The 25,039-nt window shown below is 40.2% G+C and overlaps 1 protein-coding gene across 11 annotated transcripts in view; it reads right to left on the reverse strand.

Moving 5' to 3' along the window:
• Nucleotides 1-2,151: 2,151 nt before the first annotated feature.
• The window catches only part of PLXNB2 (plexin B2), a 245,409-nt gene continuing 222,521 nt past the window's right edge, over nucleotides 2,152-25,039 (reverse strand). For 10 of the 11 annotated variants that reach the window (XM_085521146.1, XM_015852624.3, XM_085521181.1 and 7 more), the window contains 13 exons: nucleotides 24,184-24,365; nucleotides 23,355-23,421; nucleotides 23,106-23,252; nucleotides 20,267-20,423; nucleotides 19,113-19,213; nucleotides 18,212-18,296; nucleotides 13,948-14,102; nucleotides 12,171-12,331; nucleotides 11,450-11,597; nucleotides 10,866-10,930; nucleotides 10,068-10,143; nucleotides 7,438-7,512; nucleotides 2,152-4,031 (listed from right to left, as the gene is read on the reverse strand). In XM_085521146.1, the coding sequence (XP_085377272.1) occupies nucleotides 3,927-4,031; nucleotides 7,438-7,512; nucleotides 10,068-10,143; nucleotides 10,866-10,930; nucleotides 11,450-11,597; nucleotides 12,171-12,331; nucleotides 13,948-14,102; nucleotides 18,212-18,296; nucleotides 19,113-19,213; nucleotides 20,267-20,423; nucleotides 23,106-23,252; nucleotides 23,355-23,421; nucleotides 24,184-24,365 (1,524 nt within the window). In that variant the 3' untranslated portion in view covers nucleotides 2,152-3,926. Of the gene's footprint in view, nucleotides 4,032-7,437; nucleotides 7,513-10,067; nucleotides 10,144-10,861; nucleotides 10,931-11,449; nucleotides 11,598-12,170; nucleotides 12,332-13,947; nucleotides 14,103-18,211; nucleotides 18,297-19,112; nucleotides 19,214-20,266; nucleotides 20,424-23,105; nucleotides 23,253-23,354; nucleotides 23,422-24,183; nucleotides 24,366-25,039 lie in introns of those variants that run through there. The other variant, XM_085521234.1, reaches the window with a different exon arrangement.

The raw sequence follows: 25,039 nt of genomic DNA on the forward strand, positions 1-25,039 counted from the left end.
AGAATACTGGAGGACTCTGGCCAGTGGTTGGTAGAAGAATGGCAGCAGACATCTTCCTTTTGATGTCTGCAAAGTTGGCTGCCTTGTGGCTTTGGCAGGTTGTCCACAGATAGAAGAAGAAACAGTGAGCCAACTGAAGAAACCCAAACCAGTAACTTTTTTCTAAGAGAATACAATAGACTTGGAAAAACTGTGAAGACAGGGCTTTCTTTCCTCTCAATAACGTCCTTTAGAAGGGAACTTCTCACTACAACATGAGCTTAGGTATACATGGGAAACCTGATTTGAGCCTTAAAGCTGTGCAGTAAATGGAGGTGCAGCGGCTGCAGGAAGCATGTGAAAGGAAGGTTTCTGGATCACTTTCAGAGATTTTAGGCCGAGTGAGCCCATAGTGCCAGGGCATAATATGGCTGAAAATAGTTTCGTTAATAACACAACTTGAGCAGCTGGAGCAGCAAAGGGCTGACCACAAAAATCTCATCAGTGCTGGTGAATCCAGGGCAGCTGAAATTTAAGCTCGGAGACATTTCAAGTCTTTACACAGCTGGCTAAAAAATAATCTCCCATGTAACAGGAGTTTGGGAATTTGGGAATGGATGAACTTCACTGTGAATTCCTGAATTCTCCGTACAATTTTTTGTTGTTTATAGTGATGGCTCTGGCAATCTTCAGGCTGCCAGAAAATCCAGTGCAAGTGGATACAGCTCAGCCTGAACAGGCTGACCAGGCACAGAGCAAAGCCGCCAGCAGGACGGAAGGCTCTTGTCTGGCTGTGACAGAGCAATGACAAAAACCATCCTCAGGAAGCATAGTGCCTTATGTACACAAGCTGGCTAAGGGGCTCTCTGACCATAACCACTTGTTCATAAATCTATAGAAGATGCAGCATTGGAAGAGCACCTAGGAAAGTGTCAGATGGGAAACCTGGTACCCAGAAATAGAGAGTAAACTGATCAGGTTACTCAGCAGAAGCACAGACCTTGTTCCATCAGCTGAGATCTCCACTTGCTTGTTTGCACACAGGGACAAGCAGCAAAGCCCTGTAGCTTTGGAGATGCTGAACTCAGCAGTAGGACTCAGAGCTGAGGGAGGTGTTGGCAGTCCCTGCCCTGCACCGGGGCAGGTGGGTGTCCCAGCAGGACGGCTCAGTCCCCAGCTGCCACTGTAGCTCCTACTGTGCAGAGAGAAGGTTCTTGGGCCCAAAGATGAGCTCCTCAGAGGGGCTGCAGAGGGGATGAAATGGAGGGAGACCCTCCCCAGTGGGCTTTTTTTCTTTTATCTTGCAGATGAGCCAGATGGCAGGAGCAGCAGAAACCAAAGGAGGAGCATGAAGTGTTTAAGAACCAGATTGCTAAAATTCAGGGAAAACAAGCCAAAAAATAAGCCTGGACAAAACAGAGCACCAGAGTGGAAAAACAAGCACAGGAGAAACGTAGCCAAAAGGCAAAAGAATAAAACATAAGAGCTCAGATCCATTCAAACTCCAACTTTGTGCTTTCAGGAGAGGAGACTTAGAGAAACCAAAGAGCTGGCACCAAGTCCCCTTTGTAGCTGCAGCTGTTTACAGTTCGCAGCCCACACACTCCCTGCACTGTGGTGCCCAACACCTTCAATTTTCTCTCATGATGTGAAAAAAGGGCAAAAGGAGCAGTGACCGGTGGGTTCACCTCACATCTTGCAAGCGGTAGCAGCAGGCACATGCATGGCTCACCTCACAGGTGAGAAGGATTGGCAGCATTGCCACCACCCAGGGCAGCTTCTGCCTACCCTCAGCTGCTCTTTATCCAGCTCACAGTGGTGGGAGCACATGATTTCCCCCCCCCTTCTTCCTCCTTCCTTCCAGGGCTTCCTGCTCCCTCTGGAGGGATGCCACTGAGCTGTGTTTCAGGTGACTTTCAGATAGGGCTGCTGTCAGGCAGGAAGATGCCTTACTACGGGATGCTGGAACACATCTATTCTTCTCAAGAGGACCCTCATTTTTCAGAGCAAATGCCCATAGGAGGGGTGTGACGTCAGCCACACCATCAGAAGGACATGCCATGCTCATCCATTACCAACCGCAGACTGATGGGTGCTGCTGCTCCATCAGCCCTGGAGGAAGCATTACAAACCCAGCAGCCACCCCCACATTCAGTAACAATCCCGTGACACTTTGTGGAAAAAAAACAACAACATTGTATTTGATTTACAATTAACAGGATTTACAAATAATGACAAAGAAACAGATTAGCCACGAAATTAAGATGCTTTTGTTGATGAAGAAGTAGCTGGCAAAGCAGCTTTATATAGCAGTCGTGTACCTCAGTCCTACACAGTGTACAATAACTTACAGCCCAGGCAAGGTCAGGAATGGTTATATGCAAATGCAACAAGTTGAGTACAAAAGAAACCAAAACAAAAGCACTTACAGCCCACAGGACTGGCACTGGTGAGGCTTCCCATTTCTGTAGCTGACAGGAAGATCCACTGACAAATACCGGGAAGCTTTCAGAAAGGAAAAAAATAACAACAAATCAACCACCGGTAGAACCGACCTTACGGCCACGTGGTGGCCCGGGTCAGCTGACCGAGGCTGGTAGTGGGCTCTGGGCTGGGCAGGGAGTGAACTCACACCAATGGCAGCGCTTCCCTAAAATGCTACTTCACTGCCAATGCTGGCGAGACAAAAGGGAACGAAGATCTCTGATGTGCAATACAGCAATTGAAGAAGGCGTACCGAGCTTTTGGATTTGTATGTAGCTTACACATATTGTAAGCGCACACTTCTGACGAGTGATTCTACCTGTCTTTGCAATGGTTTGATGGTGTTGTTTGATCAGATGCAGAATTCCAAGGCTCAAAACTGAGTGGTTTTCAACACGTGGGCATACAGGTTTTCCAATACCGTACTCATATTTTACATCACAAATACAATAAAAACAAGTGATGGTAATTCTAGGACAGTTCCAAATAATAATAATAAAAAAAATCATCAGAACCATTCTAAAATAAGATATTATACATAATCAAATCATGTTAAACAACACACTCTCGGCAAGCGGCTAATTACAAGCATTCTGCTGGTCATGGTTTTCACACAAAAGTCATTCAATAGCACATAAATATTTCTTTTTCTGATCTGCTTCTTTTTACAAAACCATTCATCAGATTCACAGAATTAGTACAAGTAAGGCACGTTAGCATATATCATAAAACTCACATTGATAACAAAGGGTTGTGAAGATTTAAGGACTAATTCTCCTTTCTGGTGATTTCTGAACCAAAAGAGACCCTCTATCAGGAGAACCCTCCTCACAGCCACGGCACCACTGTAACTTCCATTGCAGCCAACCGTGCTGGGCACAGAACCGTGCATTACCGTGGACATGAATAATTAACATAAGAACTGTGTGTGGCAGCGAAACCCATTTGCAGATCTCACAGAGAAATCGGACACGTTGTTTACTACGTTCATTATGAGCACAGACGAAGTTTTGGAGCTACATGGAAGTCAATTTCCAGTTATCAAAATAAAAGGGGATATTGCATGGTTCTCTGAATATGCTGTTATTTTCCTAGTACAAATATTGCTTAAAATATAAAGGATGCTATAATATTGAGTTTACTTGCATAATGAATTCTAAATGCTGATGTCTTAGATTCTATGCCATTAACTGAACTACAGACTCGCCTTCCTCCACCCCCCACCCCGCCCCCAGCCAAAGGACTCTCCTTCCCAAAGAAGATTCATTTACACACAACACAGCTTTTAATTAGGAGCATAATTTACAGTAAAAATTTTTTACATTACACCTCTGCTATCAAAAAAACATGAAATCTTTCATTTAAAGTTGTAATTACACATTAAAAAATAGAACACTATTTCCTTAACAGGAAGAATGAATTTGAACATCTTCAGATCAGATTTCTTTATTGCGGCTTTTGAGTCAAAGGTCAGTCACTTTATTCTCTAACGCAGCTGCTATTTGCTGTAAACGGAAGGCGAGCTGCATTTTTTGTGCAGCTGGATCCTCTTCAAGTGCATTTATAATCTGGAAGAAATAAACACAGAATGTTTAGAATCCTTTTGCTTAAAATATACGACGTCGTTCCCAGACTGAGTGTTTGATGCTGCTTTGGTTTCCAAGCCTTTGCATTCACCTGGTGCTGAAGATAAGGTCCTCCTATGGGTCCCACATCCTGTTTTACACACGAAGACAGTAAAAGTGACAGTCTCCATTATTTTATCTAAGCTACCGCAGTGTTTTGCATTATGCTGGGATCCAAGAAAATTAATAGATAGCACTTTATCTTTTGAAATATTGCATTGCAAGGTGGAGCAGGCAGCCGGAGAAACATCAGAAACACTGCCTTTACAGATAGTTAAGAGTTTTACTTGCAGAGCACCCTATGAGGCTCGAGGATCATTTACCAGCAGTAATTAAAGCTCTCTCCCATTGGCTTTGGTTTTGAGCAGCTCCTGGGTGGCACAAGTGAGGGCTATACCAAACACTGGCAGTCTGTGAGCAGTGAGATGAAGGAGATGGGCCGTCACAGTGCTGTGGAGCTGCCAGCCCTCCCTTTGCTTCTCCAGGTAGAACTGAGCACCACATGGCTCAGGAAGCACAGAGCCCATCTGAGCAGTGCCCAGCGGCCCTCATGCAGCCCCCGCCATGCGGAGTGTGTGCAGGAAGGCCCGACTCTAAGACACGAGGGATTTCAAAACAAGAGCTCGAAAAGGTCAGCTGTTATGAGAAGGTTTTTCTTCAAATAGAGTTTTTAAGGGCTTCTCGAGATCAAATTTCAAAGGTTTTGAAAGGTTTTCATTTCTACCGTCCTTTAGGGAAACTCTTCTACCAACTATTAGATTTCTCCATTAGGGGAATGCACGGTATGGCAAAACTGTTCTTTTTCTACAGCTGGCTTTATTAATAAAAGTCAACTGCTGTCAGCAAGCAGACACCTTTAGCTGTGTTTAAATACTACTGAAGTTGGCAAATACAAGGGCTGGAGAAATAGAGTCTGCCTGTCACTACCTGCAGTTCCCGTTGCTTCGTGTGCTTTATTGACAATGGAGATTAATGCAGTCAGTTTCAATCCAGCTAATAATTTCCCTTTTGAGGACTGGTATAGCATTAGAGTTTCAAACACTGGAGCAAATTTGTTTAGAAATCATTATTTTAATGGATTTGTTTTCAAAGCGTGAAAACATTTTTACAAGGCAGAGTTAATAAACTCTTATTACGGTATTTAAATAGGGCCTAATTTAATTTGATATTGTTCCCCTAATTTAAACATTTACACCTAGCTGTAACGCCTCAAATCGAGACTAAATAATTCATGATTATCTCTGCTGGTGAATATAACCTTCACATAAATGTGGACAATTAGAGCTTACCCACTTAGTCACTGTCAAGCCCTGCAGAGATGCGCAGGGTGCAGCCTGTGCTGCAGCCACCGCTTCAGCAGCAAAGATAAGGGCTGTCGCAAAATGTTCCAATTTATGCAAATTAAAGCATTTTTATGGAAACTAAATAAGCTCAATTAATTTTCCTGAATGGTTCTTGACTTATTATCTCCCCAACTCTGAATTAGCGGGCTTTTGATCAGAGGCATCTCGTTGTTACACAGTGATGTATGCAAAAGAAAGGGCTGCAACTCTGCTTTGTTGTTTGCTGCCTTGCCACTGATAACCTCCAACTGATTGCTGAGCTGAGAGCAGGCACCATCTGTGCTGGCTTCCAAATGGGAGAATCTCAAAACCATGGATGGGAACAGGGATAAGGGAGTGTGGGAGAATCAGGGCTTTATGATTCATCTGTTGGGTGTTTCCATAACAAGTCAGACCACGGAGATCACAGGATAGCTTGGGTTGGAAGGACCTGCCATGGGCAGGCTGCCACCCACCAGCTCAGGCTGCTCAGGGCCTCATCCAACCTGATCTTGAACACCTCCAGGGATCGGGCACCCACAGCTTCTCTGCGCAACTTGTGCCAGTGCCTCACCACCTTCTGAGTGAAGAATTTCTTCCTGATACCTAATCTAAACCTCTTTTAATTTAAAATCATTATCCCTGTCCTCTTGTACACTTCCTGGAAGAGCCTACTTCAGGCACCAAACTGCAGTCAGAACACCCTGAAGCCTGCTCTTCTCCAAGCCAAACAACCCCAACTCTCTCAGACTGCCTTCATGGAAGAGATGCTCCAACCTCTGATCATCTTTGTGGCCCTCCTCTGAACCTACTCTAACAGGTCCATGTCTTTATAGTGGGGTCCCCAAAGCTGACCGCAGTACTGCAGGGGGGCTTTCATGAGAGCAGAGCATAGGGGCAGAATCACCTCCCTTTCCCTGCTGGCCAACACTCTTCTGATGCAGCCCAGGATACAAGTCAGCTTTTCCCAGATATTCTGGAATATGTTGAAAATAAGTTTACTCAGCTCTGGGGATGTGGAAACCAAAGCCAGTAAGTCTGTCTGTGAATCTCCAACCACTTTTCCTACTAAGCCCATTGCAAGATGTCTCAAGATGATCGGGTTCTCCTTGCTTATGTCTGTTTAAAAGCTGTAGGAAGCAGCTGCAGTGAAGCTGGGTATGAGACTTGCTGCCTTTACTGCTATATTTAAGTGAAAACAAGAACTGTGCTGAGGTGCAAGACAAACTGAAGTGAGCTCATGTGCTGCACTCCTTTTTTTTTTTGATTCAGCATCTGTTCTTACTCGCTTTGATTTAATTCTGAGAGTTTTCTGGAGGCATTCATTGCCATGGAAACCTTTGGATAAAAGTTTCCTTCTCTCTTTTTGTTTTCAGATTAAACTTGGAGAGCCATAGCCACAGCCCAGTGACACTGGGATATTCTTTGTCCCCCTTTCCTCAGGGCCTGAAGAATCCAAGAAACACTTTGGACCGAATCTGTGAGCCTCCTTTTGAATCTGACTATTCTCAGTTGTTGTTCTGCTTCAGTTTACCTTGGGCAAGCACTTCATTTTGCAAGGCAAATTGGGGGCAGCAGCACGCATGGAAATTCTAAGTGCATATTAACTAATGAAAAAGGCGCTGCCCCATTCCTAGAAACAAAGCAAGTTTAATGGATTGTTCCTAATAGAAAAAAAAAACTACTGGCTTAAAACCTGACAAAGGCTCAGATGATCACGTTTTGCTCAGTAATATTCTTATTTCCTAATTCTTGGAATTTGGATGCTAGAATTGAAGAGAAAGGATTTTTAAATCTCTTTTTCTTTCAGATCTCATTAAGCAATCACTGACAAAATTGGATACCCCATAGTGAAACTTCATTTCTAAGAACATAGCCTTGAGCAGTGTAATTTCCAAGGAAGGTGTCTAACAGCAGAGTTGGAGCTTTCTGTTCAACATTGCTTTTACCTTATTAACCAGGGAAAGTTAGCCTTTATAACTTTTTATTGTTAATATATACAAAAGAAAAGAAACCCCACCACTTACCTCATCGTAGTATTTGTTAGTGTACTGGTAGAGTTGGTGTAGAGCCACAAGCGTGTTTAAGGAATCGGTATGTGCCTGTTAAACAACACACATGAGCAGCAAACGTCAAAATTCCATCACAGACAGTTTAAAGCAACGCACATGCACAGCTGTTGGGTACAGCAGACAGTCCCATTTTCATACTCAAGTTCTGCATCTTTTGCCTCTTGCTAAGTGAAGGAAAAAGGGGTGAGAAAACTTCTGTCTGGTGATTTTCAGATTTAGATTTTCCCACTGGTGTTTTTCCAACCTGTCTGCAGCTCCAGCACAGGAGGTGGAGCATATTTTGAACTCTGTCAAACCACAGATTACAGCTGTAACATCAGTTAAAAGCATGGGTATGTGTAACTAAGGTGTTCAGTAATCTATGCACTGCTGAGATACATTGGTTCTGTCACTGCCATGTTTGTTTGAAATCATTTCTTCAGCTCTTTGCATCTGTTTGTAGTCATTCATACCTCACTACAGGAAAGGTGTAACTCATCAAGATAGCAAGCACGTGTACATTTGGAAAAAGCCATTTGAGTCTTGAAGATGGAAAGAGGAGAGACAGAAAAGTAAAGAGAAAGGGACTTTAAAATGAAGCAAGCATTATCCCTTCCATTACTTCTCCGTTTGATACACTCATGACATTTAACTTACACAGTGTCTGGGCTCTACCTGCCCTAAACAGATGCTGTTCATCCAAATGTACAGAATTCAAGTCTCTTGAATTCTAGAGACTTTAGATTTTTAAACTAGTTAAAAAAATAAAGAACTGCAAAGAAAGCTTCTGGCATAAATGAGTATCCAAGCCATAAAGCAGAAGAGAAAAATCCATCTTTTCTTACCCTACAAAGTCACTTCCAGAGCTGGTCAAAATTTGCAATTTTCTGTCAGTCTTTTCACACTTACTTTTATCATAATTGATGGTGTAATTAGAAACGATCAGCATATTATGCTGATTTTAAAACACCCTTCTGAATTTACTTTTAAATACTATTTTTTAAATAAAATGAACTGGCAAATGAAATGTCACCACATGTGAGCTTTGTAGTGACTGACAGAAAATAGAAACGTTCTCCTGAGGATGATCTGCAAAATGCCAGGTCCTAAGAGCACTGAAATAAACCAACCACAAGAAGCCCCAGATTTCTTTATATCGACAGGGCTCTTGAAATAGCATAAGTGAGTGAGCAAACCAGTCACTGTGTACAGTATCTCTTTCAGATTGGCAAGGGCTTCTGCAGGTTCCCTGAGCTGAATCAAGTGCTTTGAAAACACGGGCCTGGTTTAGCTAAGCTGAGCAACACAGCAGATAGGATTGTTCAAGAATGAAGCAGATTTTGCAGTGCATTTGCTCCCTAAATCTCCAATTGGAGCCTGCAGCTAGCAAACAAGCTCCTCTGCTCTCCTCCATTACAGGTTGTCATGGTTTTGTAATTCCGTAATATTGCTATCAGTATTCCACATCATAACATCATGTAAAGCATGGATAATTTTACCAAATGTGCACCTTACAGAAGAAGACTACATATCCCAGAGAACATCATGGCCAGGGATAAGTCACGGGACCAGGACATTGTATAAACTCACTCTCAGGCTGGACTGACCTCTCTTGAATCCTGGCAGCCAGGAGGGAGCATGTGGGAGCCTTCCAACCGTTTCTCCTAGAGTTACAGTAGGCCTCTCGGTTTTGGGACTCATTCTCTCTCTCCTATTTTGCTAGATTGTTTAGCCTTAATTTCAATTATATTGTATTATTTTGTGTTATCCTGTATTTCGATATAGTATTTAGTAAATAAGTGTGTCTCCTTAGATCGTTGCCGCTGTTTTATTTTCTAATTTCCCTTTTTCCCTTTCCTTTCTGGCCAGCGGCTCTGTGGGGCCTACTTTGGGGCTGGACTTGCCTCCCTGTCATGGATGCAGGTAGATTTTCGGTTAACCCGTGACAGATTTTGGTGGAGATGCTGGGGAAAAGCTGCTGTTTTGTTCTTCTGTTCTTTTAGCTTTTAGAAAAGTGAAACTGCTTTTTACAGAGTTTTTTGTTAAGGAGCTATCTTAGATAGCACCAGAGAGCCTATACTGTGAAAATAAAAAGTGCAAATCAAGCAAGCTCACGATGACCTTCTTGTGTGCAGTGTAAAATAGAAATATTGCCTTCATACAGACAGCACTAAAATGTGCTGTACTTAATGTATGTGAATCCCCTTTCATTTCTGGAGTCAGATTCTTGATGTGGTAGCACTCATGAACCCAGTCACTGCTTGTTATCAGCATAGTCAATGCTAAAAATCACCTACATGCTGCAAGGAGAAAATGCCTTTCAACAGTATTGTAATTTTTCCACAAGAGATGTGAAAAAATCCATATGCTCGGCACTGGCACCTACATCACTCAAAGATACTTTTGATAATAAGCATGCTTGATTCCATTCCCTAATCAACACTTCAAATGCACTACACCAAGCAGGAGTTTTTCAAAGAGATACGAAGTAGCTCATTTGATGCTTAAATATACAAAAACCCTACTTGTCGAGTTAGAACTAGAAGACAAAAACAGTGCTATATCTGGTTTCAATTTCAGGACAAGGAAACTTAATTCATTCTTACCCTAGAGATTTCTGCTAGATGGGTATTCATGTCTTGGTCACTAACCGGCACCATCTGACGAATACCTTTGTAGTAACTGCAACAAATGAAAACAAACTTTCACTTGAGTGAAATATGTTGTGGTTTCCTGGTAATTCTGTGTTTTGATTTCGCAATTACTTTAAACAAGTTTCCTAATAGTGCAGATGTTCTACCACAACAGAACAATGACTCACTTCGTTCCCCAATCTCCCAGCAGTCATTAGTATTTGATACCCCTGCAAGAAAGGCAAACTGCACCTGCTCGCACAGCGCTGTACCTCAGAACAGGAATCTGCTTATTACCCCAATAATGATTATTTCATGTCTTAAAACTTCTGAAGTAACCCATTAGTAAGAGTTGTGTCCTGCAGCAGATCTTCGGCGGTATTCATAGAATTCCCAAATTGGTAATTGAATAAAGTCAGAGACTGAATAGAAATTATGTTTCTGTGACAATGTTTTCAGGATTTGATTCCTATTCAATTACGGAAGTGCAGCTCTGGTTAGACAGATCAATGAGAAAGAACAGTCATCATAGGAACTGCAGCATGTTCTCCCCAAATAACTCTATCCATCTGTTGCATTGGGTCACAATGACACTTCATTTCAATGCTGTGAACACTGCTGCCAAGGGAATGTTTTAACATTCAGGTGTAAAATTTTTAACATTTGACAGCTGACTTTGCCTTGGCATTCACTTTTCCTGTTATGAGTCTATTTACAAAACTTAAAACTCTAACAACTTTGCATCAGCATGAAAAGTTTCTTCATACTTACTCTTCCACCATTTTCTTATAATTAGAGATCTCTTTCGCATAAAGTAATTTATTACTTGGAGAATCCTGAAAAAAATCATAATAGAAACCTGGTTGATTTATGAAACATTCTAAGAGGCAACATGAAGTCAAGAACCCAAGGTCAAGCCTTTCTAATCATAAACACTTGAGCTTTGCAGATATTAATACTCCAATGCTTATTATTAACATTATGAACATTTACCTTCATACATGGGGGAGAATATTTGTCTTTAAAAGTTTACATACAGCATTATGGTTGGGTCTGACAAATATATCACTGGAAGATGATTTTAAGGTATGCTGGACATGAAATAATCAGTTCTTAAACTTGCCTTTTATAAATGCAGTTGATATTTTCTGCCTTTTAGGACTATCAGTTGGCAGACTACACAGTAACAATGACAGGCTCACCAACCTGCTAAGTGGGGAAATGCTAACTTCATTATAAAACTAGAAGGAAACTATCACTGCTGTATCATCTCAGAGAATGAGTATTGTCTAGGACAATGCCCTGTGTCTTGTCAGGCATGAATGTAGTCAGGATGTAGAATGCAAATTACTTACTCTGCTTAATTTGTGCTCTGTTCTTGTGCAAGCATCCATGAAAGTCTGTGCAATGACTGACAAGGAAGCATCCACTACTTCATGAACGTGAACATCAAAGATGAAGTGGGGATTTTTCAGTATGTTTACCCAGAATCTAAGTGGCAAGCTGTGAAGAAAGGAAAAAGGTAAAAAAAAAATAAATCTTCTGCACAATAGATGTTCTACAACAAACAAGTCACATGAAATTAAATACGGGTTTTGCATCTCAGTCTCACTACACTGAAACTTAATTTTGTATTTCAACGATTACACAAGCTGTCTTTTGTCTGTTTTCCATGTCTGGAAACAAAGCCTGTACAACTCTGCCAGAAAAATAAGAAAAGCATATTGGAGAAGAATCCCGAGTGCTCCAAAAGAGCAAGAGGAGATGCCTGTGTGGTTAGAGAAACTACCTGAACAACATTTTCTTAGGTTTTGTGCACTGACAGGCAACTCTCATCCCTTCTGCCTTTTGCTTTCCTCTTCTCTGAGGAAAGACAAAAAGCAAAGAGGTAAATCTGCCTCTGACTCTCCCATAGGTAGGTGACTTTCATTTTTGCGACTTGTAGACAGGAAATCCTTTTGATTGTATTATCTCAAAATGATTCTGAGAATTACAAATGAGATTTACTTTGATCCGTGATGATAATGCCAGCACATATCTGGCAATTACACTCTCATTTCTCTACTGTGTTCATACCTGTTTGTTTTCCAGATGTGAATGGTATCTTCATCCTTGATGTCATGTTTTTCTGCCTGCTCATCAAGAAAGTCAAAGAAGTATTTCACAGCTGGTGGCACCACATGGTTTGAGTTGAGCACACTATGAAAGAAGTCATCTACAAACTGCTGAAGTGTACCCTAAAAGTGAACAAAAACAAATCTTGCATTACAGGCTGACCTCAGTACCATCCTTTAATCCAGTTGCAGTTACAGAGGCTCTCAATTCTGAGTGCTGAGGCTGCCCATCAACAAAAACTCCTTAATGCAATGAACGTGCAAACAGCTCTAACAGTAAAGATCTTCTAGAGAACAAGGGAGAGCTGTAGTCTAAAGGCCAATTTAATCAGCTATTATTTGGTTAACACAGAAGGCTGTGCTTTCTGCCTGACAGAAGTATAGCAGAACTCAGTTGCTAAGTATACAATAGATATACAGTTCAGGTCACTATACACATTTAAAAAATTGTTAGCAAATTTCTAATTGTTTTGCATCTTCTCACCTCATTTCTCAGACTTCAGAACATCATGTACCAGTAAAACAATTTTAGATACAGACCTAAAGGAAAAAGTACCATTTGACTTGTAATGGAAAGCACTTAGAACTCATCAGATGACCAACTTTACAAGTGTTAACAACTGTGAGGGGTGAATCATCTCACCCCTCTGCACTTCTGACTGGATCCCTGCACCTGCCTGGACCTTACAGAATATCACTTCTGAGACTGTCCCTGTGTTTTAGAGAAGACCTTGTTGAGGCCACACACAGTTTCTCCCCAGCCATCCAGCTGGCCCAATGGAAAAGGATGAAGGGCTGCATCCTCTGTTTCTTCATCACTCCAGCTTCCATCCCCAGTGCAGGGAAAGGATGGAGGGGGTGATGAGCCCTAAAGCTTCATGCTGGCCATGCAGGCAGGGAGGACACATCAACAGTCCTGGGGTTGCATGGGCGCCTGTGATTCCAACCACTCACCAGCTTTGTGGGAGTCAGTAAAATTCCTGACTGGCAACAATCTACAAAACTGCCTGTGGATAGAAAAGGGGTGGCCGCAAAGTGTGTGTTAACAGAACAGAGGGATACATGCATTTTGCTGGCCCCAAGTCTCTGTCATCCAGACACAGACACAGACTTTCCTTCACGTTCACTTTGCCACTTGGTCAAATGGCCTTAGTTGGAGTCAGGCTCCTCCTATTTTCACAAATAATTTGATTCAGGAGTCATTAAATACATTATCCTAAGTTCCTTCAGCAGGGAGGAATGCTTAGCTCAGTTATTTTGGTTGTGATTCATTTTGTAATATAAGCACTAAAAACAGTCTAAGAGGACTATCACTATTTGAAAACTTTTTTACTATTTTTTCTAGATTAAACTGCAGCACCAGTAACAAACAAGAACAGGGAAACAAAAGGCTCTGGAGTAGTAGAGAAAGCATATTGTTCAAAATATAAGCAGCAGAATATTGTCTAAACAGGTGGCATAGAAGAGAATATCCATCTTTGTCTTGCAAGAAAAATACTCATTTAACTAAACTAATACAGAATTATGGTGTTCAGATTTCATATGGAGTTAAATTTTTTTTCCCAGAGATGTTCTTGAGGGCATATTAATCACTTGAAGCACTGAGCACAGCCTGTATGTACATGACACAGATATTGAAAATTTCAGCTGAAAGCATGACTAATACTTGCATCACTTTCTTCAGTAGTGCATCAAAATCTCTAGGAGCATGGTGTAACTGTGCAACATCTTACCCTTACCTTCACAGAGAGAAGTCTTGTCAGGTAGATTTCTGTAATAGCTTTGGTTCTCTCCTTTTCTTTCATACTGCCTCTCTTCGATTTGCTTTCATCAATTTCATCTACGGGCCGGACTAGGTGCCAGACCTTATTTTCATCTTCCAGAAGTGCATGCCCTAGAAACAGTAATTGCAATAATTACAAGAAAATCTCCCTCAGAAATAATTCTGAAAATAACCATGCACATCAGTAATTGTAAGATCCTTGCACCCTGTCCTCAGCTTACCTTTCTTTTTGCCAAGAGGATCCAGATTACTTGGTTCCCCTCTAGCAGCCCAAGTACTAAATTTTCAGTTATACATAACTGAAAGAGTAACACTGGAGTAGGAGGGCATGATCTCAAGCAGAGAGAAGCAATAATTGCAGGCAGCAAACTCAAAATCCATTAGAATAAGACTTATTTTGCTGCCATGTACCAGAAACACGAATAAACACCTGGATGTTTATGACATATCCATGGCTTGGCCATGCATATGGACCTTAAGCACAGTTCAACTACCAACAATATGTGAATATTCAGATAAACTCCTTCTGCTTCAGAATCTTTTCCTAAGAATGAGTTACAATACCAATTCCAACTGCAAGTTTAAACTTGCAATTAATAGCCCTTGAACAAAGATTCAACGTCTCAAGCTTAGCTTCAAATCTTCTGTTTTTACTTGTCCTTCCTTTAAATCCTGAACTTTGAGTTAATATTTCTGCGTGGCATAGAACCAAAAATCAATGATGCTTTTCCAGTGGAGGTTCCTGAATCATCGCATTTCAAATCATTGGTGTCTTAAAAATGTGAAAGTTATTTTTCCCATAAAAATAGCAATTCGGCCCTGCTACACAAATTATTTTGCAGTACTGCTAAGTTTTATGCTTTAATATATGTGTATGATGTAACTGAATTACAGTTACGGCAGAAAGTATCAGTTTCTAATTGCATGAATTTTGTCCTTTGAAACTGTTGGCAAGAATAGTTTTTAACTAAGTTCTGCAACAACTACATTAAATTCAGCAGATGTATCTCAAATGAATGTTAAATATTTTATATCAGAGAGGAAAATGAAATTAATATGTAATCTGGCAAAGCCAATGGTTTCACTTGGATCCTAGAATCTATTTTATGTATTCTCATGAAAAGTTTTAGCTATGCAGCCTTCTTGTGCCTTTATTCTTTACAACCAGGTGGATCTTTTAGCCAAGTGAAAACCGGACAGTTAATAATGTTGACCTTTGGAAGTCCTTGATTTCAGTTGGAAGTTCACGAGCATGAAATATGAATGCAAAAAAAGCTCTCATTTTATTTTGAAGTAGTTGTGATTTCACAATCGATACTACTCATAGTAAGTGTTTGTCAGTGCAGTAAGATCTGTCGATGGGCATCTCTTTTGCAGAGCCTGCTTTTTATTCTCATAAAGAAAGAAATTAAATCACACACAGCAGAACTATGTTGGTTGGTACACTTCTACTTCCCCTTTGATTTGAAGGAATGAAACCTCTTTGCTCTCATAATGCTGCATCACCTAATTTAGCTTTAGAATGAAGAGAACACCCAAAGGGGATTCCACTGAGATTTCTTGCCCTTGCGTATGGCTTAATCCAGCACATGTTTGTTCAGCAATAACAGAATCACCTACTAAAGAAATAGTAGTTATTTCATAGGAAAGTAGGGCTAAAAGAGAACACAGCTCAACCAGATGAACTTCTACAATGCAAAGATCCCACTTTATTGCTAAAAATAGCAGCCAGAAAGAGGAAGAGAAATGCAGAACAGGGGCAATGAGACATATTAGCAGTATGGTTGCTAAGAGGAGATCACACTTCTGGGAGACAACACTTTCCCTACTAGAAAGCTAGGAGGTGAAGAAACTGAAATTTAGGGGGAACACTGTCTTTTTTGGTTGTAGCAGCCTTGTGATGCAACAAGCTCTAAGGGGAGAGAGGACTGTGACTGCCTTCCTCCCTGAATACTTCTTCTTGGTCCTTGTGAATTCTTTGGCCAACACAGAATGGAATGAACCTGATGGAGACCTGGTGGAGGCAAGCAAGACACTGACCACCAATGCAGCCTTCCCCCATTGCATGGCCCGAGGTGAGCTCACCCCATCCTCTCCTGGGAATGCAATGCTCCAAGGAAGGGCTCGTGTACACACATCTGCTCATCAGCATGTCTGATCTGCAGCCCTCTGGCTATTCTACAGCAGAATAACAGAAAAGAAAACCAACACAAAAACACCCAGCCACCAAAAAACACAAAACAGAGAGAAGCCCCCACAATAAGTTTTCAACAGAACATGCAGTTTTGGCTTATAGATCTGTACAGAAATTCTAGCACAAAATCATCAGAACCATTCTCCATCTTGATACAAATTAGTAATTGCTTTTATTATCTCCAGAAGCAAAGAATTCTGCATTCAATTTGTCAGAACTGCCAGCTTCCAGTATCCTCCTGCTAGAAGCTGTGAATCAAAAGCAGCATGGAAGCAATGCCAGGTTTTAGAGCAGCATCTCTGAACATGGTTTTACATTTTCGTTCTGTGCAAAGCCTCTTGCTTTGGCAGACAGTCAATGGCTTCAGCTGACACTGCTCAATGCAAAAGGTGCAAGTTAATGAGACTGGATAAAAGGAAAACCACACCGTCACAAGGCTTATTCATAGAGCAGGGATAGGATTTCTATTTATTCCAACCCTGTAAATCCCTGACTGTGTCATATAAATGTGTGTGCGTGTGGGAGGGCAAGCCTCTGATCCTCTCCTCTGCATTTTATACACTTAGCATCTCACGAGTCACTGTCGCTGTCAGCATCTCTTCCTCTGCACCAGTTCTATGAGAGAACAAGTTGGCACCAGCTAGCTCTGAAGACCCTTAGGGACTATAGAAAATGGGCTAGCCTGGCATGAAATGCTATCTTCCCAAATTTGTACATCACCACTGCACAAGACAGGGTGCAGAGAAGAAACAAGGTGGAAGCTGTCTTCATTCCATGCTTTGGAATCTGAGCTGTCTCAACATATTTTTTTCTCTCATGTATGAGAGCTCTTATGTGACAGCGCTGTCCCCAGAAGTCTGCTTCTCCTTTACAATTTAGAATGGCACACGTACAACTAAGGAGTCCATCCTGGAATACTGATTGTGTGTGTACAAAGAGCTTCACAGTACTGAATCATAGCTGAAGTCATAATTGTAGAGAAAGAGTAAAGAGGAAGGGGGGAAGGGAGGAAAGGGAGAAGGGAGGAAGGAAACGAAAAACACTTGGTCTGGTCCTCAGCTGCCTGCCATAAAGATGTGGGGAGGATGGAAGACTAGCAACCCAGAGCTGGAGAATGAACACCTCTCAGCATTAAGAAAGCAAAGCAAGCTGAGCACACCACTGTCCCTACTCACTGATCTAGTCCACTTCTTCAGAGTGGAGGTGATTACTGCCTCAGCGGTTACCTCAGCAATCAGTACAACTAAACTGAACAGGGACGAGGATTGCGCTCCTTGGCTTGCTGTGTTTCATCACCCTTTGTAAGAAACTGAATGTTTTATAGAGTGAATACCAGCAGAGGTATTGGAAGAACATTTATAGCAGTGGAGGTATTAGAAGAACATTCAGGGTTGCTGGATGAAGTCTCAACAGGAAGCATTCAGGAGGGAAGAGTAAAAGGCAAGTACTTCTGCTTGTTCTTCTCTCCTGGTCAACACTCAACACTACTGAAATGGAAGTCAGCATACTTTTGTTAAAAAACAATAGTACACATTGAGCTACCAACTGAGAGTCATCTTGAAAAATATATGTTCTTGGTATGTTATTTCCGATTTGTCTGAATGCTGAGCTGTTGGAACCCATGAAATCTAAGACTGCTAAATTTGTGTAGAGGATTGAAACTGTTAGGTGAAGCAATGGCTTTTACAATTGGTGCTAGACAGAAAAGTGTATCAAAGGGTGATGAGGTGCTGGAACAGCAGCAGAGATGTTGTGGATGCCCCCTTCCTGGAAGTGTTCTAGGCCAGTTTGGAGAGGCCCCTGGGCAACATGATCTAGTACTTGATCTAGCAGTTGGCAAGCCTGCCTGTGGCTGCAGGGCTGAAACTTAATGATTCTTGAGGACCTTTCCAACTCAAGCTATTTTACTATTCTATGACCTTGATCCAAATACACTCAATAAACACTACCAAAATCACCATCACCATCTCTATGTAGGTTTGGCTTCTAAACATTTTGGGAGGTAGAGAAGCCCCAAGATACTTACTTTCCCCTGGGACATCTTGCTGATTATCCTCTGGCTGCTGGGAAATTCCCATTTTTGATAAGATGAGTGTGGCACCATCTCGGACCTTTGAAGATACAAACATAGGGTTGTTATACAAAAGAATAAAGCAAGGTTGAACTTCTTTCTTAACAGCTAAACTGTGGTTTATGTAATCTTTTCTTAGAAGTCTGGATCTCTGATAAATGCTGCCCTACAAAGGCTTATTAGGCAACTGCATCTGTCATTCAGAGCAGACTTGTTGCATAATAGATTGCACCGATGCCTCCTCAGATTAATCAAAATACTAGAAACTCATCCAAGACTTCAGTGGTTCATCAGTCGAATGTGAAGGCCTCTTGTGCAAAAATAGATTTTATTGTGAAGAATCAGACCTGTATCTTTTCTGAGGGAAAACTAACTTCTAGCCTTCCTAAACAGGATACCTGTTATTACAAGAGGAGAAATGAAATACAAAGGAAAGATAAATGGATTGCAAGTGTTAGTGTGCACAGTACAAAACCTAACAGACTGTACAGAACATCAACATCTGCTCTCTTGACTAGGCTGTTGAACAAAACAGATCAACCCAAAAATCTATTTATCAGCAGAGCAAGAATAAGGATAATTCTCAAGGGCAGGAAGTTGTAGAGGAAATAAAAGAATATATGAATACAAGACCCAGAAAAAGCATGGGTAGCTTTTGAATGTTGAAAGGAGAATTTAGGCAATATGCCTAGACCCAGCCTTTCATGCTCTCAGGTTTTTACCGTCTAGACCCAGAGATAGTTTTTCTTTTGATTCTTTACATAGAACAGAAGTTCCTCTACAAACAAATAAAGATTTTATTTATTACTAGAAACAGTTAACAGATGTGAACAACTGCTCTGAAACACCTTCTTACATTATAATGCATCAGTGTGTTGATACGTTTCCATCTGCCTTCTCTTTGGGATGTTAAATCCAAGTCTGAGAGGATCTGTGCAGTAGAACCTGGACGCCACTCTAAGATGTAATTAAAATGAGAAAAAAACTATTTTAACCACATGCAAATATAACTATCCCAAGAATGTTTAAATTTAGAGAGCCACTGACGCACTGTGGAATATTAAAAGAAGTAATTTGACACGTCATGATGTCTGTTATTTATTGCTTTCTAGTTTGGCCTTTATTAGAGAATTTTTCACAGTTTATTCCCCACCGTGAACATACTTTCTGATTATTTTCCATGGAAAGTCACAGAATGTCAGGGAGTGGAAGGGACCTCAAAATATCATCTAGTCTAATCTCCCTGCCAGAGCAGTAACACTTGGATTAGGTCAAATTCCTTTGCATAGAATTCTACTAATATACATAATAAGAACCACTGTCAATTCAAAATAGAAGAGTAAGACTTCCCATGGATTGGAAAAACCATTCTTAGTTAATTTACCAGTATTTTCTGAAGAGTAAAAATTGCATCCTCTACTTCCAAATTAAGGCAGTAATGAGGACGCTGCAAAACTTCTCAAATAGAGCTTGTACTATGAAATTATTAGGCCTTTTGGGTCACACTTTTTTTTCAGAAGAGAACAGCAATTCTGAAAGCCTTCGAAGAGGATGATTTTCAGAGGTTAGGTGGCTCATCATCTTTTAAAAGTGCAATTCCTCTAAGTTATAATTTTTTTGAACAATCATAAGATCAAAATAGAAACCAGTTTCTGAAACTGCATCATTACTTTTCCATCAGTTAATTGTCCATGCTGTCATTATCACATTAATTAGTACCTGCGATACTGTCAGACATGAATACATTTGTGCTAACAGTCATTAACAGGCTCTTTACACACTAATGACAGTAGACAAAAACTTTAAGAATCATGAAAGAGAACTCAATAAGAAAGTATGAATTTTTAATGCATATTAAGAGTGGTAAAATGTGGTATATTTGCATCCAGCTGAACATAAATTCAACTTTTTCTTCACATTGGTTTTGTAGGAATTTTTGGCAGTGTAGAAAAGGCAAATTCACAAAGCACGTTTAATCAACTCAGTATAGGATCACAAGCAGCAACCTACCAAGAGCCACACTCTCAGCTTTTGGCCACTGAGAACACGGCAGATTTCGATAGACTTGGTCTATTATCTTTTCCTTTACTTGTGATATAGTATCACAGTTCAGCACTTTCACAGGTGTAGAATCAGTTCCTCCATCTTGTACATACACATTTACTGTCTGTGAAAAAAAGAATGTATATGGTCATTAAGATGAATCAGTACTTAAATTACCTGTAAATCTGGTTTTCAAGATAGTTTAAATGCAAACAATATTTAAAACTCTTTGTTCAGCAATTACTGCACAATATTTGCAATGAGGCTATAGATTATTTCAGGGATCCTCCACTATTATTCAGTCAGCAGCTCTTTTAAAACTCCAGCTAATTCTTCCCATTATGATAAAATAAAAAAGGTGCAGAACAGATTTGCTTATGTGCAGTATCATACTGTTATCAAATCCTGGGAAATTATTACATTTTTAAATAAAGGGGAGGCACAAGAACAAAGCAGCCAGAGCACTGTACAGCTAGATGCTTCTCTTGTAGCCTGATCACTTGGGACACAAGAAACACAAGTAACACAGTGCCTAAACTTAATGAGTTACCAATAACCACCAGAACTGCACTTTTTTGAACTCCTAGAATACAGTTCACTTTTGTCTTCCTTTATGCTATCTTCACAGATCAGGATTTAATTCTCAAGCTGAGCAGGATAAACCAGTACATATGTGATCTAGTGAGGCTCAGATGATGAGCAGTGATTTGCCCATTCCTATAACTTTATCTCCTGTGACCAGCTGCTCACTAGACATATATAAATACACAGACACATGTATATGTATATATAAAAGCCATATACAACAGCTCTGATGTTCCAAGACTTTATTTATTGCTCGCTATTGTCACAATAACTATAATAGCTCCAGGAAGTATACCTAAGTAGTTTATAATAGTTCTAAAATATTACTGTTTTCTGATAGCACTGACATGTTTTTTTTTTTTAATGTTAAAGTGAATCTCTTGAAAGCCTGTAATTTGTTAAACCTAGGGGGATTTTTTTTAGAAGTACCTTCATTATATACGTCAATTTCAACACAGATAAAAGCAAATGAGAAAATGATGGCCAGTAAACCTCTGTGGGAGGAAAAAACACCCAAAACAAACAGACGTTGTAGCAAACCTCTTTCTTTCACTATACGAATCAGTACAACGCCACGTTTTTGTGGAGCTTTTGCTGGACAGGAAGCTTTGGAGGTCAGGCATATCACAAGACCAGCCAGTGATCCTAAGCATCTCATCTGGTCCTGCCAACCATGACACTTAAATTTATCACTGCAAGCCTCAGAAATGAACTTGCATGGTTGGTATTTTTATTCCATGAAGAAAAACTATGCCATACGGCAGTGAAATTAAACATGATTGCACTGTCCCTTGGCAGAACTCTCAAACTAATCATGAGATTTCACCTTCCTTTTCCTATTAGCTTTATGGTAATTAGACATGATTTGCTGCTGGTTCAGTATGCAGCATGTCAGCGTAACCAGTGATGCAAAACAGACTCAGCTTTTAAATAAGAACAATCAGAGCACAGACAACTGCTCCGTACTGTACTCTCCCACCACATCTCACTTTCCAGCAGAATTGAACTAATTAACTCATGCTTTAACAGACCACGGTGGATGAGCGCTCCCTAAATGTTCACTGTTACCACGACATTGTCATCATCACGGAAAAGATCCCAACAATTTAAAGCACTGCTTAACAATCTTTTATCACACATATATCTGTATATATATCTCATTATCTTACATGTGTGCACACATATACAAGATAATTGTTTTATGTGAAATTTGTGAATCTGGACCAAATACTGCTGCTATACAATGTCACAGTGTTTAACATCTAAATATGCTTGTTCTGCCCACATCTGATTACATACACAAATTTTCCGCTGTTGCACTGCATTCATTTAGCTTAATTATAGGCATCAGATTTTTATGAAAAGAAACAGACTGAATAACAAATTGCTGCCATGAAGTCTTTCATGATGCATAGTGCAAATACATTTTCTTCACCATACACAAGAGAAAATGGAATCAGCACTGTCACTTAGTGCAGTTCTCTGAGTGATACTTTCAGCTCAGCTATTAAGACAAAAACACAGCTAATTCCCAGCATAACAATTGAACTTAAAATATTCATTCTTGGTCAGCACGCCCTTTTCCTGCAGGCAGTCTAGGTAACAGTCGAGTGACTCTGTGAGTGAAAGTCCTATGGCAATCTCTTCACATCAGCCCTCCCATCAGCATCCCTCCAGAATACGCAAGCAGACTTAATAAAGCTCTTTGCTAAGTTTCTCTTTTGACACTGCAGATATGTCACTGCGTCCTTCTCAGTTGGAGACAACCACAGATGACTACTAACATGTCAATAAAAGGGGAATCAGAGATGAAAAAAATTCTTCTGACAAGCAGAAATCAAAAGGGAAAGAAACAACCTGAAGCTGAAGCACGACGCTAGAGAAAGAATTTAACAAAAATCAATCACAAGTTAATTTAGATGGAAGAAGGGAAGGAGGTAAACACCACAGCAACTCTTCAAGCAGACCTTGAAAATTATAGAAGGGATTTACTGAAGTGAATTTCATAGTGGTAGGACTGGAATTTAATGCTTAGAAAATACATTATAACTCTGTTTTCCTGCTTGGAGACTTGCTTTGGTCAGACCATCTACATTATTACCCCTGATTCAAATTTCCATGCAGATCACAGGAGTTCAGAAAGTAGGTAGAGTCTTAACACCACATGTCTTCATTATAATAGGAAAGTACTTTTACAACATATTAATAATGCACTGCTTACCAACTGTGTATACTCTACATCATCTCCTAGCAAGCCTGTATCATTCAGTGTATACTTGGCTTTCTTCAGTACAGCATCCACTGGACCTTTTTCTACCTGGTGTTTGATGGCTTTGAACAATTTGTAAAGAGGCTCCCCAGCATTGTCCTGTTAAAAGGAAATAAAGCAAAAATCAAAGGTATACTCAGTGCAGCATGTTTAAGTATTAGTGATGAAAAAACCCCAGAGGCAATAGACTTCAGCTCTTACCTTGAGGTACTGATATAAACAAATAGACATCCAGTTAGACAACATTCTCTCAACAACTGTTTCAGATCTAAAAATAAATACAACGCCAAGTAAGTTAACAGCACTTAATGAGAAAGTTTTAAAGAAAAACGTTGCTTGAAAAATAATATTTTTTACATGCTTAACTGCAGGCACTCTACTAATGCAATGATTTCCCTACAGAGTCTTGAGAGCATGCACTTGCTTTATGATAAGTGCTTTGTATTGCTCATCACTCCTGAGTACCTTCAGCTCATTACTAAAAAGCACAGTCTTTATGTGAAACCTCAAACTATGTCTATGCCATAAGAAGAGCAAAAAAGATTAACCCAGAAGTGCACATACTGGGAAAGCAACCCTACAGATTACAAAGCACATGTGCACAGCAAGGCCTTCTGTAATGGATCTGAGATAACGAGAGGGTTAAAGACATCAGTGCAAGCTTTCATTGAATACATAATGAAAGCCGATTATGTGTGCTCATTATGGAGATGACGTGTGGTATAAATGCTAGATAATTTGGAATAAAATCAGATTAAAAAGTAAATGAAATGTTCATTATTGTATTTTTGAAGTAAGGTAGATGCTGATACAGATTTATGTCATAGCAACTTGAATTAGGAAACCTGTTGCCAACAGTCCAGCTTTTGACTTCCACAGTTATTTCTGGTGAAGCTGTCTTCCTAATATGCTTGGGTGAGGTTGTTTTTGACTTCCACAGATAGCTGGTGTTTTAATACAGTCATGCTGCAAATGAAGTACATTTTCAGGAAAATAGAGAACTAAAGAATAATACAACAATCATTTGGACCTTCTTAGCATCAGCTTTGGGTTTTTGGCCACCACGTACTGCTCCATCAGTTCTAAGAACAGCGTCCTCATGATGTCAGTATAGTATTCTAATTTTCCATGTAAAGCGACCGTCAGTAAAGATGCAAAATACACTTTAGCTCGAGCAGAGAATTCCCTTTGGTTTTCCAGCGTGTGAATAAACTGAAATAAAAAACAAATGGAAAATCTGGTCAGTTGACATTTTGTGAAGAACCTCAACACTTGTCTGCATTAAGAAGATGAACAGTATTATTTTAACAGTAACCTAAACACAACATGGAGAAGTTTTCAGAAGTTTGAAAAAACTACTTGTAAGAATATGTTCCTATCACTTGGTTTTACATACAGTCTACTAATCCAAGGAATGCTAATAGATTTTAACCAAAGCCTTATGCAAATAGGATGCTTTAATTAAAAAAAAAAAAAAAAAAGGAAGAAAGAAAAATAATGTGTTCTATGACATTTTTTTAAAATGGAAAATCAACTCTCCTCTTTCCCAAATTCCCAGTCCTTTCACATCATATTATAAAGCCACTAATCTAAGTAAGTGCACCTGGGAATGCACTCTCTTCTGCCAGAAACTATAATGTTACCATTAACTAGCTCAACACTGGAGCCTCATTTAAGAATAAGAAGTATGAGCCTAAATCTATATTTAGGTGTCTGACAATCAGTTCAGTTTTTGAGAGTGAGCAATTAGATATCTATTTGGAGGAGATGAGTACTCATCAATCATTTTCATGAATAGGGCGCTTGTTTCTGGTTGGAGGAGCCTATGGCTTAGACTGTCTGCGAGAGAAGTCCAGCTGACAGCTTCCAGCAGGTAACTGGTAACG

The sequence above is a fragment of the Coturnix japonica genome, chromosome 1, assembly GCF_054131305.1.
Source record: "Coturnix japonica strain WE chromosome 1, WE-NBRP24, whole genome shotgun sequence".
Classification (NCBI taxonomy): domain Eukaryota; kingdom Metazoa; phylum Chordata; class Aves; order Galliformes; family Phasianidae; genus Coturnix; species Coturnix japonica.